Source organism: Oenanthe melanoleuca, chromosome 1A (genome assembly GCF_029582105.1).
Source record: "Oenanthe melanoleuca isolate GR-GAL-2019-014 chromosome 1A, OMel1.0, whole genome shotgun sequence".
NCBI lineage: Eukaryota > Metazoa > Chordata > Aves > Passeriformes > Muscicapidae > Oenanthe > Oenanthe melanoleuca.
This window is the reverse complement of record NC_079334.1, coordinates 25364603-25379311: the sequence shown is the minus strand read 5'-3', so window position 1 is coordinate 25379311 and position 14709 is coordinate 25364603. Positions and strand designations below refer to the sequence as shown.

Below are 14709 nucleotides of genomic sequence, written 5' to 3'. Positions count from 1 at the left end.
CAGTCTGAGCTGTCTCCTCAACTCCAGTGCTGACTTCAAACTGGCTTCAGGAATTCCCAGGGTTAGTCAGAGTTTAGAGCTCTCAAATGGGAGCCTTGGTTGGCCTTTCAAAAGGCCAAGAAAGATTGTGGCTGTATTCCAAGCCCTGCAGGGTTGACTACATTGCATCAGTGTTTTAGAATTTGGAATTACAGAATTATAGAATGGTCTGGAGTGGAGGGGGCCCAAAGCTTTTCTCATTCCAAATTTCTGCTATGGGCACTGCCACCTTCCACTAGACCAGGCTGTCCAAAGTGCCATTCAACCTGGCCTTGACCACTACCATAAATACTACTTTCTTCCAGATGTTGTCTTCCAGCCTTCACAGAGGGTGAGTTGAGATTTCTGAAGAGAGACTACTTTCAGGTTTGCATCATAACAAAACAAAAACCCCCAAACAGGGAAAGAAAGTGTAAAAAACACGCGCCAGCCCAAGGCTCCTATGCAAAATGACGCATTAGCACAACATCGATAGCGTGCCAGAGGCCTGGGGGGAAGGAATGAACGTGTTTTGCTAGAACAATGCCCAACGCGCTGTATTCCCGGAGGGGCTTTGATCCATTCTTGGCCCAGGCTCCCCTCTCTCCTCGCTTCTCCGGCAGAGCGGAGCTGCCGGGCCCCTCACCGGCCAACCGGGCTGCCCCTTCCGAACGTGCCGTCTGCTCCGCGGCAGGCCCAGAGCCACGTCCGCTCCCCCTATCGAGGGACGCGGCCTCACTGAGCGCCTGCCTGCCCGATCAAACGCGGGGCTCTGCGGTCACTTGGGTTTGGGGGCCGCTCTTCCAGCTGCCCCGCAGCCCCATCCAGCCGAGGAAGCAGGCGGGCGGGCCGGGCGGAAGGCGGCACCGCCCCGCGGCATGGCGGCGGGCGGGCGGCGGCGGCAGCTCCCGGCCTGGATGGGGGCGGCGGGGGACGAGCGGGCGGCGGCCCCGTCCCCCAGGCCCGGGCGGCGGCGGGCGGCGGGGCGCAGGTAGCGCTGGGGCGGGGAGCGCTAGGGCGGGAGGGCGAGCGCTGCCCGCGCTGAGCGTCCCCCGTGCCCTGCCCAGGCCCGCGGCGCTGTACTGCATGAACGAGGCGGAGCTGGTGGAGGCGGCCCTGGCGGTCCTGGCCGAGGTGAGCCGGCAGCTCCGCGGGCGGGGACGCGGCCCTGGCCCTGGCCGGGCTCCGGGGAGCGGCGGGGAGCGCAGCTGCCCGCGGCTGTCTGGGCGGGTCCCGCACGGCTTTCCCGGCCCCCTGCCCTCTGTCCCGGCAGCGCTGCAGCCTGTGCCCCCTGCCGGGCGCTGCCGAGCAGAGCCGCGGGGCCTGGCTCGGCCTGGCTCTCGGGGGTGGGCTGCCCTGCTTCTCCTCGGGCTGCTCCCGGCGGGAAGTCACGCACGGCCGCCGCTTGTTGTTCTCCCTCTGCTCAGAACCTGCAGTGCGAGGAAAATGAGGAGAAGGCCCGGTCCCGCAGCGAAGAGGAGCAGGAGCTCCCGCCCACACCGAACGAGGCTCCTGGAAGCACGGCCAGCTCGGATGGAGGCGGTGGCCGCGGTCCGGCGCTTCCGTCCCCTCCTGGCGCTGGTGCTGTCGCAGAGAGGACAGGCGGGGAGGACTCTGAGGACGATGCCCTGAAATACGTCAGGGAGATCTTTTTCAGCTAACATCTCTTCTCTTGGCTTCCCAGGAGAAGAGGGCACAGTGGAGAGGGTGTTTCCTCCCGCGGCCCCGGTGGGAGGAGGGCCTGGAAGGCTGTGCATCCCTCTGCTGTGGTGGTGCCCTGTGTAGGATACCCATGGAGGGCAGAGGGGGAAGGAGCTACTCCCACTCTATGCTGAGCTCAGTGCGATTTGGCTTCAGATTGGGATGTGTTAGTTTGTTTCACATTTCAAAGCATGGACAGATTAAAGGAGGACATTCGGATTTCTGTGGGTATCCCTTTGGTGGGTCATTGTTGGGCATGGAGGGGAGCAGGGAGTTGCTGACCTGGAAGACCTTTGCTGGCAGAGCTACATGGTCATGGTTCAGCCTTGGGGGTTCCTTTGTCCTTGTGGTCCCTCTGTCCCAGATGCAGTGGGGCCTGGCAGGCTGTTCCCATTTGGCCTGGGGCTGAATTTGCCTCCAGACTCCAGCAGCCCTCCCAATGCTGGGGAAGATGTGCAAGAGCAGACTGGCAGGGCCTGGCACTGTTCTGAGGGTGCTGACCCTGTGGCATCATGCCTGGGGGTCTAGGAAGGGATGAAGATGGCTCAGTATCCTCTTCCCAATCCAAAAAGGGGATGAACAAACCACATGAGGCCAGGTGTGAGAGCATGTATTGAAATGAAGAATCAGTCAAATCAGCATCACCAGCCTCATCCCCACCAAGGCTGAAGCAAGAGAGAAAACACATCCTCATGTGCCTTGAAGCAAATTCACTCTACAGCAAAGGATATCACTATTAAAACAGGCATTCTTTATTTGCACAAGTTCTTCCAGCCCTGCATGAATTAATGCAGTTTCTGTTTAAAAGGCTGTTTAATATTCACTACACAGACAAATCAGTATAACAGTCAACATTGGATATATCAATATAATATCAACAACAGTTTAACAATCAATATAATAACATAAAAGGCCTATTTTGAAAAATAATACCAACAGAAGTTAACTATTGAGTCTTTCCTGCCATCTAGTGTCCTTTAGGGCTTAATACAACCCCTTCAGGATTTTGGTGGTCATTTAATCATCTTCATCACTTGTCCTTTTATTGCACTTTCTTAATTGGTGCATGCTCAGTCTGTTATCTTGTTTTCAAACTTGGTTTATCTGGTGTTATTTCTATATCGTCCTAGATGGCTTTCTTCACAGCCTTGAAGGTAGGTTGATTGGCTGCTTATTTAAGTGATTTATGTCTACTTGCACAGAAATTACCTATTTGATTACATTTTCCTCAACATTTGTTAGTTCTTAGTTAAACATAATCTGCAGATCCTGTTTTTAAGCTCCCTTTGTTATATGGTAGAGCAAAAGGTAATAACAGCATTTTATTTATTGATTACAGATTAGTCACATACTTTAAGATACTAGCAAATTTTTTTACTTAGACCACATATGGGCAGAGGGCTGTGTCTACTGTATGCTGGTTCTGCTGCCTTCACTGCTCTTTGGGGCCCAGAAGTGCTGTCACTTCCCCAAACTGAGGGGTGTTTCATGCTGTTGTACCTGGGAGGGTTCTGTGCTGTGGCTGTTGGTGTCTGCTGCCAGCTTGATGCAGGAGTGCTGCACACAGCAATGTGCCAGAACATGGCTTGACATGACCCTTTGGACTGGGAATCAGATTTTTGCTAGGGAGTAAAGCTGTATTGGGACTGCTATTTTAAATCATCTTACCAATAGCTCTTGCATCTTCACTGTCAAATCTTAGTGGGCAGGGCCTCCTCATTTAAATAGCTTTGGTATGTATGTGTGTACCTGGCCCAGCTGAGGTACACAGTGGCAGTGAGAATCTGGAGCAGTAGCAGAGCCTGAGTCCCAAGCAGTGCCAGGAAGCCTCCAGTGAAATCAGAGGGATGAATCCACTGTGAGGTTTGTGAAATAAACATACCCAGGCCTCCAGACAGGACTATCATCTTGATGAGGGTTATGGTGCGGATCATCTTCCAGCCCTCTCTCTGCCCAGTGCAATTCACAGTTAAAACAAAAACGAGGTGGAAGAGGATGAAGACCAGGCAGGTATACACACAAACCCTGGCTAGTGCTATTTCCAGTAGGCTGATGCCCATTGCCTGTAGATGCTGGTTGTCCAGGCACTGCAGTTCCCCAGCTGTGTCGTTCCACAGGCAGAAGTTGTAAAAGCCAATGCGTTTGTCAGGGAGGTTCACCAGGTTTCCAGCTTCGTACACCAGTGCATAGGACATCAAGGCAAAGGTCCCAAGAGTCTCCAGTAAAGCCAGCACGTGGAGCAGCTTCTCAATGCACCTCTGCTGCAGCAGACCCATCCTAGTGCCTGCATGCTCTCCTGCTGCCATGGTAAAAGCTGTTGTGGGGATGCCTGTTGCAAAACATGAAGATGGAACCCCTCAGTTGTCTCTTATGGCACCTTTCCTGAGATGGGCCCTGAGCCTTATGGCTGGGGTCTAGGGACTCCCCTTGCCAGTAGAGCAGGAGTGTCTCAGTCCTGCCTAGGACTGTACTGCACATGTGTTACTGGGTTGAGGGGGTGCATTTGGTGCACTTTTGGTCACAGCAAAGGTGTTTTAATGATGTCCTGTGCATGGACCAGAACTGGGAGGAGAGTATGACTCAGCCCCAAACATGCCCTTTACACTGTGGTCTCACTGGAAAAGAGGCATTTGTCAGCAAACTGCAGGGACAGGAAGAGAGAAAAACTGCTGTCTGGTAAGAAGCAGGATAAGAGCTACTCTGGGATAATGCCTTTCTTTCATTTTTTATCAGACAATGACATCCTTTGTGATCTTTGGACTATTGAGTAAAAGAAGTAGGGGTTAAGAGCTGTTCTAGGAAAATGGCTTTCTTTCAGTTAAGATCAGACATCCCTTGTGGTCTTTGGACTACTGAGTAAAGTGCAGACATGACAGGATCTGAGCTGCAGGGCTCCTGTTGCCTCCCTGCCCTTGTTCCAAAGCTCTGGGAGACCCAGTGCCATTGATATCACCACTTCCAGCATCTGAGCTCCACAGGCAGGTCCTTGCCTAAGCACAGCAGGACTGAATACCTGCAGCTGTGCTACCCACTGAGGCTGGTAGACATGGTGCTTTTCTTGGTTGCCTACCAGTGTCCTGTACATACAGACAGTGCCCAGCTCAGAGAGGCACCCTGGATCTACCTGCAGCCACTCACCTTCCTCTGAGGCCCAGGTGGGTGCTGCTGAGACACACCTGTGGTTGCCACCCACCTTGCTCCTCTCTCAGACTGGGTGGCAAACCCGAATCTGCTCCTCTCCCCGGAACTTGTACTGTCCTCAGTGCTGTCTTGCAAGCTTCTGCTTCACACTGAAAAACAGGGAAGTGGCATCAGGAAAGGATATCACTGGCTGCAGGGCCACATGGCATTGAAGAACTGTCCACCCAAGTCTGCAGAGAGGCATAGACACAGGACTCTGAGACCTTGGCTTCAAGCCCAGCCTCAGGCTTGACACTTTGCAAATAGCTCTTCCTCCTTCTGACAAGCTTTATCTGCTGACAGGCGTTTGCCACTTTCCTTCAAGAAGTTCATATTGGCCCTACTGTCCCCTTCCACTGCCTATTACCCAGTGGTGTGTCATTCTTCAAACCTGTGTGGGCCATTTATGTAGAAATTCGACCCTGAGTCCTTTCAGTTCAGAATAGTTGGTGAATCTGTTTGTTGTTATAAATCACTCACCACAATTGGGCAGGTCAGTCAAGAAGGCAATTTATTAATTCATTGATAAGGAACAGGTAAAGCAGTGCTGGGGACATGGGGAATCTGTGCTCTGCCAACATGTCCATCTCACCTTTGGTCACTGCCCCTTTTATAGGCAGTTTCTTGGTGGGCTGTGACATGCCCACAGATGCTGGGGTACAAGTCTGAGCAAGCCCAAACATGTTGGCTAGCACTCCAGCAGCTGTGGCTACAAGCCTCCACCAGGTCTGGACAAGCCTTGAACCTGTTCTCAGGTTACACTCCTAGCAGGCAGGTAACAGTAGGGACAAGTCTGCTCATGTTCAAACAAGTCCACGTTTTCCTTATACATAAGAGTGGATACAATTAATGATTATAGTGACAAAATAATAAAAAGACATAAAAACAAAAAACAACAATTTACAACAAAGTGGTTTAAACAAATATAATGAAATTAGATTTTCTTGTGTCTATGCTTTACTTTGTATTCAGTATTCTTGTTTATATTGATTATAATGACACAAATCACTATGTAACATCTCACACTGTGATACCCTGGATGTCCTCCTAGACCATCACCCAAAGCTGATTGTGAATTTGGTACAGCCTCAGAGGTTTTAGAATGCCAGGAGAGATTCTACTCAATCTGTGCTCAGCGTCTGGTGGTGGTGCTGGTGACTAGAGACCTTTCACCATCCCCCTGCCACTCCTAATGTCTCCCTGGAAACTTGGAAGTGGGGCAGCTCTGTTAATTAGCACAAAGATGAAGCTTCTCAGTCCCAAACTTCTCCCAGCAGCAGCACATACACAGCTTAGAAGAGGGTTCAGAGCATCAGACACCAACCTGTCCACTTCTCTGGTCACTTTCCCCTCACTTCTTGTGGTGTCTCTTGGAGGGCTTCTTCACAACAGGCATCTGGAGAGACTGGAAAGTCCCATGGAGGATGCCCATTGTTCTGAATCTGCAATGAAGACACAAGCAAGCAGGAAAATAACCTATGCTTGAGCACAGAGTGTGCTGCACAGTAAGACCTCTGCCAGATGTAATTTCACAGTGGTTTGTCTTGCCCCTAGTATTGCCCCTTGCTTTCCCTGTCTTTCACATGGTCTCCTGCACCCAGGCATTGCTGCTCTTCCTCTCCCTGTTCCACCAGGGCTCACACCACTCATTGTTTTCCATGCTGTCCTGCCCTCAGAGCAAGAACAAGCTGAACTTGGAGGGAGCTCTTGGCTGGCTGACCAGGTCTCCAGGGATTTCTGTTAGACCTCAGGGCTGGGACCACTACAGCCCAGCCTACTCCTGCCCATCCACCAACCCTTGCTGTCATTTTTCTTTGGACTAGTTTCCTAAGGAAGGCATTCTTGTAGAAATGTGGCTTTTTGTTCTCTTTCTCACTTCCTTGGCATCCATAAAATATAAAAGCTATTAAAAATTGTCCTAGTTGCACAAGTTTACTAGAGAGGGGACAGAGAACTAAATTCCTATCAGGTTTGTGGTAACATATGGCAGGGGTGGAGGACAGCCACGCCAGAGACCCTGTGCTGCTGTGTGATCTCTGCATGTAAGGGAATGTGGGGAAAGCCCATCTCTGCCCTCTCCTCTGCTTTGAGGCTCATGTGTGTAAAGGACATATATTTCCCAGTGATGTCCCTCTCTTCACTGACAAATTGCTGGTGTCTTTGCCTCCTGCTGCCTCATCTGCCCAGCCCAACCCAGCAGGTAAATCCCTGTCCCTACGTGTGACTGATAGGACCAGAAACATGCCTGGGATGGCCCTGTGCCAGCTGGACAGAGAACTCGTGACTGGGCTGGCAGTGAGGGCTGAGACCTGGCACCCTGCCACAGTGCAGCCACAGGTAGGACATTTGTGAGCTCTGCAGCTCATCACTGAGGCAGGTTTCACAGCAGCCTGGCTCAGAAGCAAGGGATAAACAGGAAAGAGCTTTCACCAGTGTACAGCTTGGGTTTTTCCCAGACAGCAGCAGCCTCGCTGCCTCTAAGGAGGTGTCTATGCCTCTGTCTCTTCCTCAATGGAGCAAAAAAGAGAAACCTGAACATGGTACAGCAAGCCCCAGCCTGGATTTAGCCTCCTTGTTCCTGGACTGGCATTGATGGAAACACTGGGTTTCACTGTAGGAGAGCTTTGTGTCTCAGTCTCCCCTGAGGTCTTTTTGTGGGGGAGATAAGGCTCCTAGGCAACCCCTGTGCTTTTGGGGCTGCACAGCCCTTTCCTCTGCTGCTCACAGGCAGGTGGGCAACCTTCCTAGGCTGGGCTGTGCCTTCCTCCAGCAAGTGGCTGGCAGAGCAGCTGGGTAAGGGGACAGGAAGGCACCCAGCTGTGGCACAGGATCTGGTCTCTGTGCAGGGATGAGCATCTCTGTGAGCCCCTGGGTGCCACTGCACTGGGGCTGAGTGCAAGGGGCCGAGGCAATGGGCATTTCCTTTTGCACTGAAGAGCCCCCCCAAACAACCTGGCTTTCCCACATCCCTCTCCCTGGCTGCTGAGGGGAGAAATGCTGTACAAGAATGATGGGAAAGTGTCAAGCTTTGGACATGACACTTCTCCTCCTGGCCCGTTACCACCTCCCCACCCCAGCTAACTGGTTTGTCTTTCCCCCCAGGCAGGATTAGCTGCAGAGAAACCATGGGTGAGGAAAGGCCACTGACAAGCTAAGGATTGCTGATAAACAGAAACCAACCAGCAGCAAATGGAGCAGACTGGGGGGGAACTGCCCTTAAAGCATCTGACAGCAGGGGAAGGACCCTCCAGGACATCTGCACCCTCCAACACCACTTCTGCTGGCAGTTCTCCCCCAAGCCAGTGGCAGTAAAACAGTGGGGGGCTCAGTGGAGGATACTCACGGGCTGCCCATTGGGTGGGTGTGGAGCTGGAACACTCTGGCGAGGGCTGTGGTGCCGCTGTAGGAGCCAAGCGAGTTTGTGGCTGCTGCCGGTGCTTGCTGGCTGCCGTCTGCCACCACAGCCTGTTTTGTCACGTGCAGATATCTGTTATCTGCTTTCTCTTTCGGTTCTGAGGCCAGTGCTGTTTCCTGATATCGAGTCAGCTGCGTATTACTGAGAAAACAAGCCAAGCCCAGCTCCACAATCTGAGCCAGGCTTGTGTTTCCTTTCCTTCTCTCTGCTGTGCTAACCAGCAGCAATAACTGAAAGGGCTAAGCTCACCCAGATTGTTGTGCTGTTTTTGGAGTAGCTTCGGTGTCCATGAGGGCTTAGATGAATTTGTTTAGTTTTGTTTGGACACTTTCTTGGAGGTGACTGACAGTCCCAGCACGGACCTCAGTACCTCAGCAATGCCAGAGTTCACTGCCAACATGGCCCTTCTTGCACTTTGGACACTGATCCTCCTCCCTCTGCTTCCCAGACACCGCCCAAGTTCCCTCGCCTGCAGCCTCTAATGCAGGCACAGTGCTAGGTGCCTGCTGCTACAGGGAACCACTGAAACCTCGTTATGTAAGGGGCAAAAGTCTCCTTCCTTTAGTCCTCCTGGGCAGTCTGGAGCTGTTTGTCCTACTTTGTGGTGGGTCTGTTAGCAGGGCTGTGTGTTGGGGGTTGATGCATGCAGGACACCTGGCTGTGAAGCTGTTCACAGATTTTCACCTAGTAATTCCATGTTTAGGCATGATCTAGAAATCTCCATGTGGTACACGTGTTGTGAGCCTGTAATACTGGCACTCACATCCAAGAGCACCAAGTAAGTGAAGAGAAATATGGGAGGAAGTCCTAAGACAAGCTCAGTGGACAGAGAGATCATGCAAGTGGTGGTGGGGGGATGCCGTCCTGTGTGCCTCTGTGTGTGGAATTACTTTAGGATGGAGAGGGACAAGGGTCTGGTACAAGGGAGTTCAGATCATGGGTGGCTTAGGCAGTGGTTCTGGTGGGTGGGGACAGAAATCTTGCAGCAAATGAAGCCCAGCAGTCCAGAGCTGCTGAGCTGAAAGTGGAGGAGGAAGCCTTGGGGCTGAACATGGCCATCTTCTAGGACTGGGGCTGGTGGCTGGGAAACTGAGGAATAAGAGACTTCTGAGGCTGCCACAGTGGGTCTGCTCCATCATGCCAGAGCATTTCTCCCTGGAGCCACTGTCCCCACAGAGGGGCAGCTGTTCCAGCACCAGCCCACCCTGACCTTGCTTCCCCTGGTCACACACCTTCCTTTTTTGACTTTTTCCCCAAGAGAAGAGCTCTGCTCAGCCAAGCTGGTCTGCTGCCTCATCTGTTTGACTTCCAGCATTTTGGAATTGCTGGTTAGTGTGCCCTTAAGAGGTGATGGTTAAAAGTTAAAATATTTAAAATGCATCATTTGGGAATGTTACTTTTGGAGTGTGGCATCTCACGGCCAGAGCTGGCTGCCTGATTGTGCACCTGTGGCAGAAACACTTTCCAGTGTTTCCTGAGGGGCCCCATGTCCCCTTCCCAGCAGGATCTCAGTCTCTGCTGCTTTTAATACCTTCTGGGATGCCATAGCTGCCCGACGGGAGAAGGCCAGTCAAAATTTGACTCAAGACTTGCCCTTGGTCCCAGCTGACCTTCTGATTCTGGAGGCTTCCTTCCACACCTTTGGCTGCCTCTCTAGCAGGTAGTTCCCCTGCCTTCTCCTTCCAGTGCTTGTGCAGGGAATGTTGTGCCCAAAGGCTGGGCAGGGTGCAGTATGCCTTTCCATTCGCCTTCCTAGGGATGTTTCTCAGGTGTGTTCTTACTGCCTCCTGGGCTTCCAGTGCCAGAGTCTGTCTGATAATAGAGTGGTTGGGAAGGATAGGTCTGATGGGGATGATCATCAGCATGTCTCATGGAGAAAGAATGGGGAGGGAGAGGAGAAAGAGAGCAGGGCTTCTACCCGTGTGTGCCTGGAGGTAGGAGAGACTGGATGGAGTATTTGGGCTGCTGGGTTCTGTTTTCTGTGGGTGGGAAAGAAGCCCATGTTCCAGGAGCCAGCTTCTACTGAATTCCTGTATGAGCATTGCTTCCTGGAATTGATTCCTGTAATAGACGTAATTTTTTTGCTTGCATTAAGAAGGTTTATGTGGCTTTAAAGTGGAATTAACTGCTCTGCAGTTCTTGATTTCTCATTGTGCAGTTAAAGCAAACACTCAGCAATTTAGTAATATTAGGAATCACAAGGAAACCATGAGATGAACTGGGACTTTCCAAAATTTTTTGCTTATTTTACTCTCCTGTTTTAAAAGTAAACTACTGCACCTTATCCCACCCATGATTCTGTCAGATAATACTCCAGTCTGGCTATAAAACACAGAAACAAATTATTAAGAGCCAGGATATATATTTATTTGTTTGTTAAACTTCCTCTAAATACCACCAATTCCAAGAAAGCCTAGAAGAATGTGATCTCTTATGTTCCTCCCCTTGGGTACAGTACACAACATCTAGGAATGAAATCTGCAGCTGGGGAAGGAAGTGCCAAGCCTGCAAAACACATTAAAGAGACATTCTTTATTAATCTCCTCTTTGGCAGGCAAGCTCTTAATGATCATAACACTGCAATAAAGCCAACTATACTTAAAATGTACTTGAACTCCACTTAACTGGACTGGGTGAAGTCCATGATCACAGGTGGGATGAACCAAGTCTGACAATGTATGGGGTGGTGTGTTCCTTGAGAAACAAGGAATATTTACAACATTTTAAAACACCTTTTATTCTAAGCAAAGAGGTGGCTTTTACCATTGATATTGAATTTCATTGTTAATATTTAACCCAGTGAATACCTTATTACAAATGCATGTACCCAACTGCCAATAGGGGAAAATATTTTTTAACCTCTCTAGAATTTGCCTTGGGTTTTTTTTTTTTCTGCACTGAAATTGTTGTCAATCCGTAAATCCTAGTGTAGTAATGTGATAAAAACAATTTTAAATTACAGAAAAAGGAGCTCTTCCAAATGCTGAGACTGAGGGAAATCCCAGCCAAAGAACTCCATACCTATCTTTGTGGAATATACTCTTTAGTGACGTTTGAGATTATAGAAAAAATGGCTTATTGGTATTTAAAGAATTAAACAAACCTGTAATATTTGCTTTTTTTCACTGGCTCCGATACCTGTAATACTTTACAGTGAGTATCAGTGCCTTGAGGCTGTGAAACAGAGTAGTGTCTTGAGTTTCTAAATAAGAAGAGAAACAGGAATGAATTAATACTGCTAACTAGTTCCAAAAGACTGGTTGACAAAAAGGTGTTATCTACCATTCAGCCACTTCAGGGGCTGTTCAGGGGTGTACACCAGGCTGGGACAGGGGAACCTTGGTAAGAGTTCAATAATAATGGGAAAACAGTTATCATGTAAAAGCTGGCATTTTTATTTTGGTGACAAAATTGTATGTGCAAAGTTACAGTGATTAGATTAAATTAAATAGTCATATGTCTGTCTCTGGTCAGAAAAAACCCCAAACAGTCACAGCATGTTCCTCCTTGGATGAAAAATATGGGTCCTTTTGCTTTTATGACTTCTGTTCTTAGCAATGCTGTGAAAAAGTTCTCCTGATATTTTAGGGATTTTTTTTTCTGGTGTCTTGGTATTAATTTTGATTCATAAGGGAATATTACAGATACAAATTTTAAAAGCCCCAACAAACCAAATAAACCTGATCATCATAATGCCAGAATGAGTACATATAAGAAGGCTGCTCAAGGTTGAATGCCTTATGCTGTTCTTTTCAGTTAATGTTCATGAACCTGGGTACAAACAATTGTATCATATTTACAAAGCAGCTCACTTCCTACTGAATATGACTTGTTTATTTTTAGTCTGGGAACCTGAACAGCTATGCTTTCTCAGCAGTGTCAGTTGCCACTGCTCTGTTTTTCATGTTTGAGCTTCTGAAAAGAATTGGCATGAAATGCAAAAAGCTCAAGAAATGCTGATCTACCTCTTGAACCAGTGAAACATGAATAAAGTAGTCAGCATTATAAAGTGTATGTATATAAAAAGAATATTACCCGTCGAAATATTGATGTGACTTCTTTCCAAATAGCAGTTTGGTTTCTCTTGGCAACAATAAGAGTGCTCCTATTTTACAGCTTGTGGCCATATAGTTTTCTAGGCTGAACATCAGCAAAGTGTCATTGAGGGCTACGTACAGCTCCAGCATGAATTTCTGTCAAAAATTCTACTGCAGCTGTGATATTCCTTGCTGTTCATCTTTTTTTTTCATATGCCTTTAACAACTTGCATCAAGATCAACAACAGAAATTTTTAAGTCTTTTGATCTAATAAATCAACTTACTGACTGAAGTGGATTCAGATGGGAAGATGCACATAATCATGACAGGAAGAGAATTAAGAAGATTCTTGAAGGGATCATGATCCATTTGATAAACTGTTGTCACTCACTTTACATAGTAACAGCATCACCCCGACATGTTTTGCTTCTGGTAGACACCAAGCAAAAGGACTTTATTAATTGCATGAAAGATGTGTGAATGCAGTCCATACAATTTCATTGCATGAAAGATGTCTTCACTCATATTTTTGTCCCAAAATGACAGAACAGGACCAAGTGAAGCTCGACCTGACAAATAGTTTTGCAATGTATACTGGTGTTTATAGGTCTTGGCAAGCATAGCCTTACAGGGTCAGGCTCTTAGGTGGCCAAAGTGGTGTTCAGTCCTGAACATCTCCTCCTCTGCTAAATTTTCCCTTTTTCTGTTGTTTATTTACAGTGTTCATGTCACAAACAGGAAGCAACAATTTACAGGAACTATTATTGTTGGCTAAGTTTCCTCCCCAAGCTTTCTAAAAGTCATTCACTCACAAGAGTTTGCATATCTATGGGAAACCTCTTGAGTAATAGTATGTCAATCACAGGCACCAAAGAAACCAACACCAAGTAAACAAGGAGAAAAACATGCTTCATTGCTTTTTTTTCTCAGCAAAACAAGTAAATATAGGTTACAGAAAAATAAAATGTCTCTTGACCTCCTGTGAAATCACTCTTTTAAAGCTGAGGCTACATTTGCTATGAGCTTAGAGGTAGGCAGTGGGTCCTTAGTGGCACTGTGATGATTCTTCTGTGTGTGTGAGAGGAGGACACAGCTCCTGGGTGCTCTGAACTGGGTGTTGCAAAGTATGATTGGCACCAAAGAACGTTAGCATGATGCTTCTTGTGCTTAATGCCAGTGCCCTCCACATGCTGACCCTGTGACTGCTTCCTCAGCTGCACTGCAGAAGCTGACAGACAGGTGAAAGCCTCCTTCTTTGGAACAAAAAATGCTTCTGGATGATCAAGGTTAAGCTACAGGGAAAATGAATACCTCTGGTCTGCACTGCTCATTTGACCTAGTTCTCTGATGATGTGTCACAATCATAGAACCATCACAGAATCACAGGGTGGTCTGGGTTGGAAGAGATCTCAAAGATCATCTAGTTCCAGCTCCCCTGCCATGGACAGGGATACCTCCCACTAGACCAGGTTGCTTCAAAAGCCATCCAGCCTGCCTTGAACACTTCCAGGGATTAAACATCAACAGCTTCTCTGGCCAACCTGTTGGGGTGAGTCTTCACCCTTGTAGTGAAGAATTTTTCTCTAATATCTAATCTAAATTTATGCATGTGTCTTTTTATTTCTTTGCATTTCAGCACCAGTTGTGTAGATCAGGTCTTGATTTCTATACTATGGACATCTTAAATTTGATGAAATAGAACCAACCTATTAATGATTCCCCCAAAAAGAAACATACAAAGGTTTTGTTCCCTAATAAATAACCACGTTAAGGCCAGAGCTCTTCATAACACAAAATGCTCACCTCCCTAACATCACCTAGACCTGTGATCTCCCAGTCACTCACAGTCTATACAGAAGGAGCTGATCATGTTTAATAGCTGTATGGTTTGGTCAGCATACAGATCCTTGCTCTGCTGTCAGTTATCCTGAACTTTGAACTTACCCTTTACTTTTAACCACTTTGGCTAAAAGCAATCAGAATAGTGTCTTCCATGGTTAATGAAATAAGATTTACACAAAACCAAATAATACACCTTTTACTGTGCCTAGATTCATCTGCAAAATGTAAGGCTGCAGAAAAAATAAAAAACACATTAATTTAAGTGATGCAATAGATGAAGGTCTGTATCACCAAAGTTTCTTTCTCCTCTGAAAGGTCTGGCATAGATACAGTGCTTTGCTTCCTCCAGTGAACTGCCTGTTAAGGTTTGACTATAAGGTTTGTGTGCAATCTTTTAAAAAGTGTTAAATTAAGTAGTGTGACTCTTGAAAGTCTAGTTTAGTAACATTTTTAACATTTATTCTGGCATTCTTTATGAGATACAGAGAAGATGTAATAAATTGTGGCATATCTGA

The 14709-nt window shown here is 48.0% G+C and overlaps 2 protein-coding genes across 2 annotated transcripts; one reads left to right on the top strand and one right to left on the bottom strand.

Annotated features, from left to right (window-relative positions):
- The first annotated feature begins 858 nt into the window (after positions 1-858).
- Positions 859-1938, top strand: CYREN (cell cycle regulator of NHEJ). The gene is made up of 3 exons (XM_056513345.1): positions 859-1009; positions 1086-1152; positions 1446-1938. The coding sequence occupies exons 1-3, from the start codon at positions 897-899 to the stop codon at positions 1677-1679; spliced, it is 414 nt and encodes a 137-aa protein (XP_056369320.1). The 5' UTR covers positions 859-896; the 3' UTR covers positions 1680-1938.
- A 511-nt stretch (positions 1939-2449) lies between these two features.
- On the bottom strand, positions 2450-8709 carry TMEM140 (transmembrane protein 140). Its single transcript, XM_056513332.1, has 4 exons — positions 8243-8709; positions 6224-6341; positions 4858-5009; positions 2450-4048 (listed from the first exon to the last, which is right to left on the bottom strand). The coding sequence occupies exon 4, from the start codon at positions 4023-4025 to the stop codon at positions 3411-3413; it is 615 nt and encodes a 204-aa protein (XP_056369307.1). The 5' UTR covers positions 4026-4048; positions 4858-5009; positions 6224-6341; positions 8243-8709; the 3' UTR covers positions 2450-3410.
- Between the last annotated feature and the right edge of the window lie 6000 nt (positions 8710-14709).

Coding starts and splice junctions, on each gene's coding strand:
- CYREN (XM_056513345.1), top strand. CDS start 897: ATGGCGGCGGGCGGGCGGCGGCGGCAGCTCCCGGCCTGGATGGGGGCG. Junction 1,010..1,085: donor CGGCGGGCGGCGGGGCGCAG/GTAGCGCTGGGG, acceptor TGCCCTGCCCAG/GCCCGCGGCGCTGTACTGCA. Junction 1,153..1,445: donor CCCTGGCGGTCCTGGCCGAG/GTGAGCCGGCAG, acceptor CCCTCTGCTCAG/AACCTGCAGTGCGAGGAAAA.
- TMEM140 (XM_056513332.1), bottom strand. CDS start 4,025: ATGGCAGCAGGAGAGCATGCAGGCACTAGGATGGGTCTGCTGCAGCAG.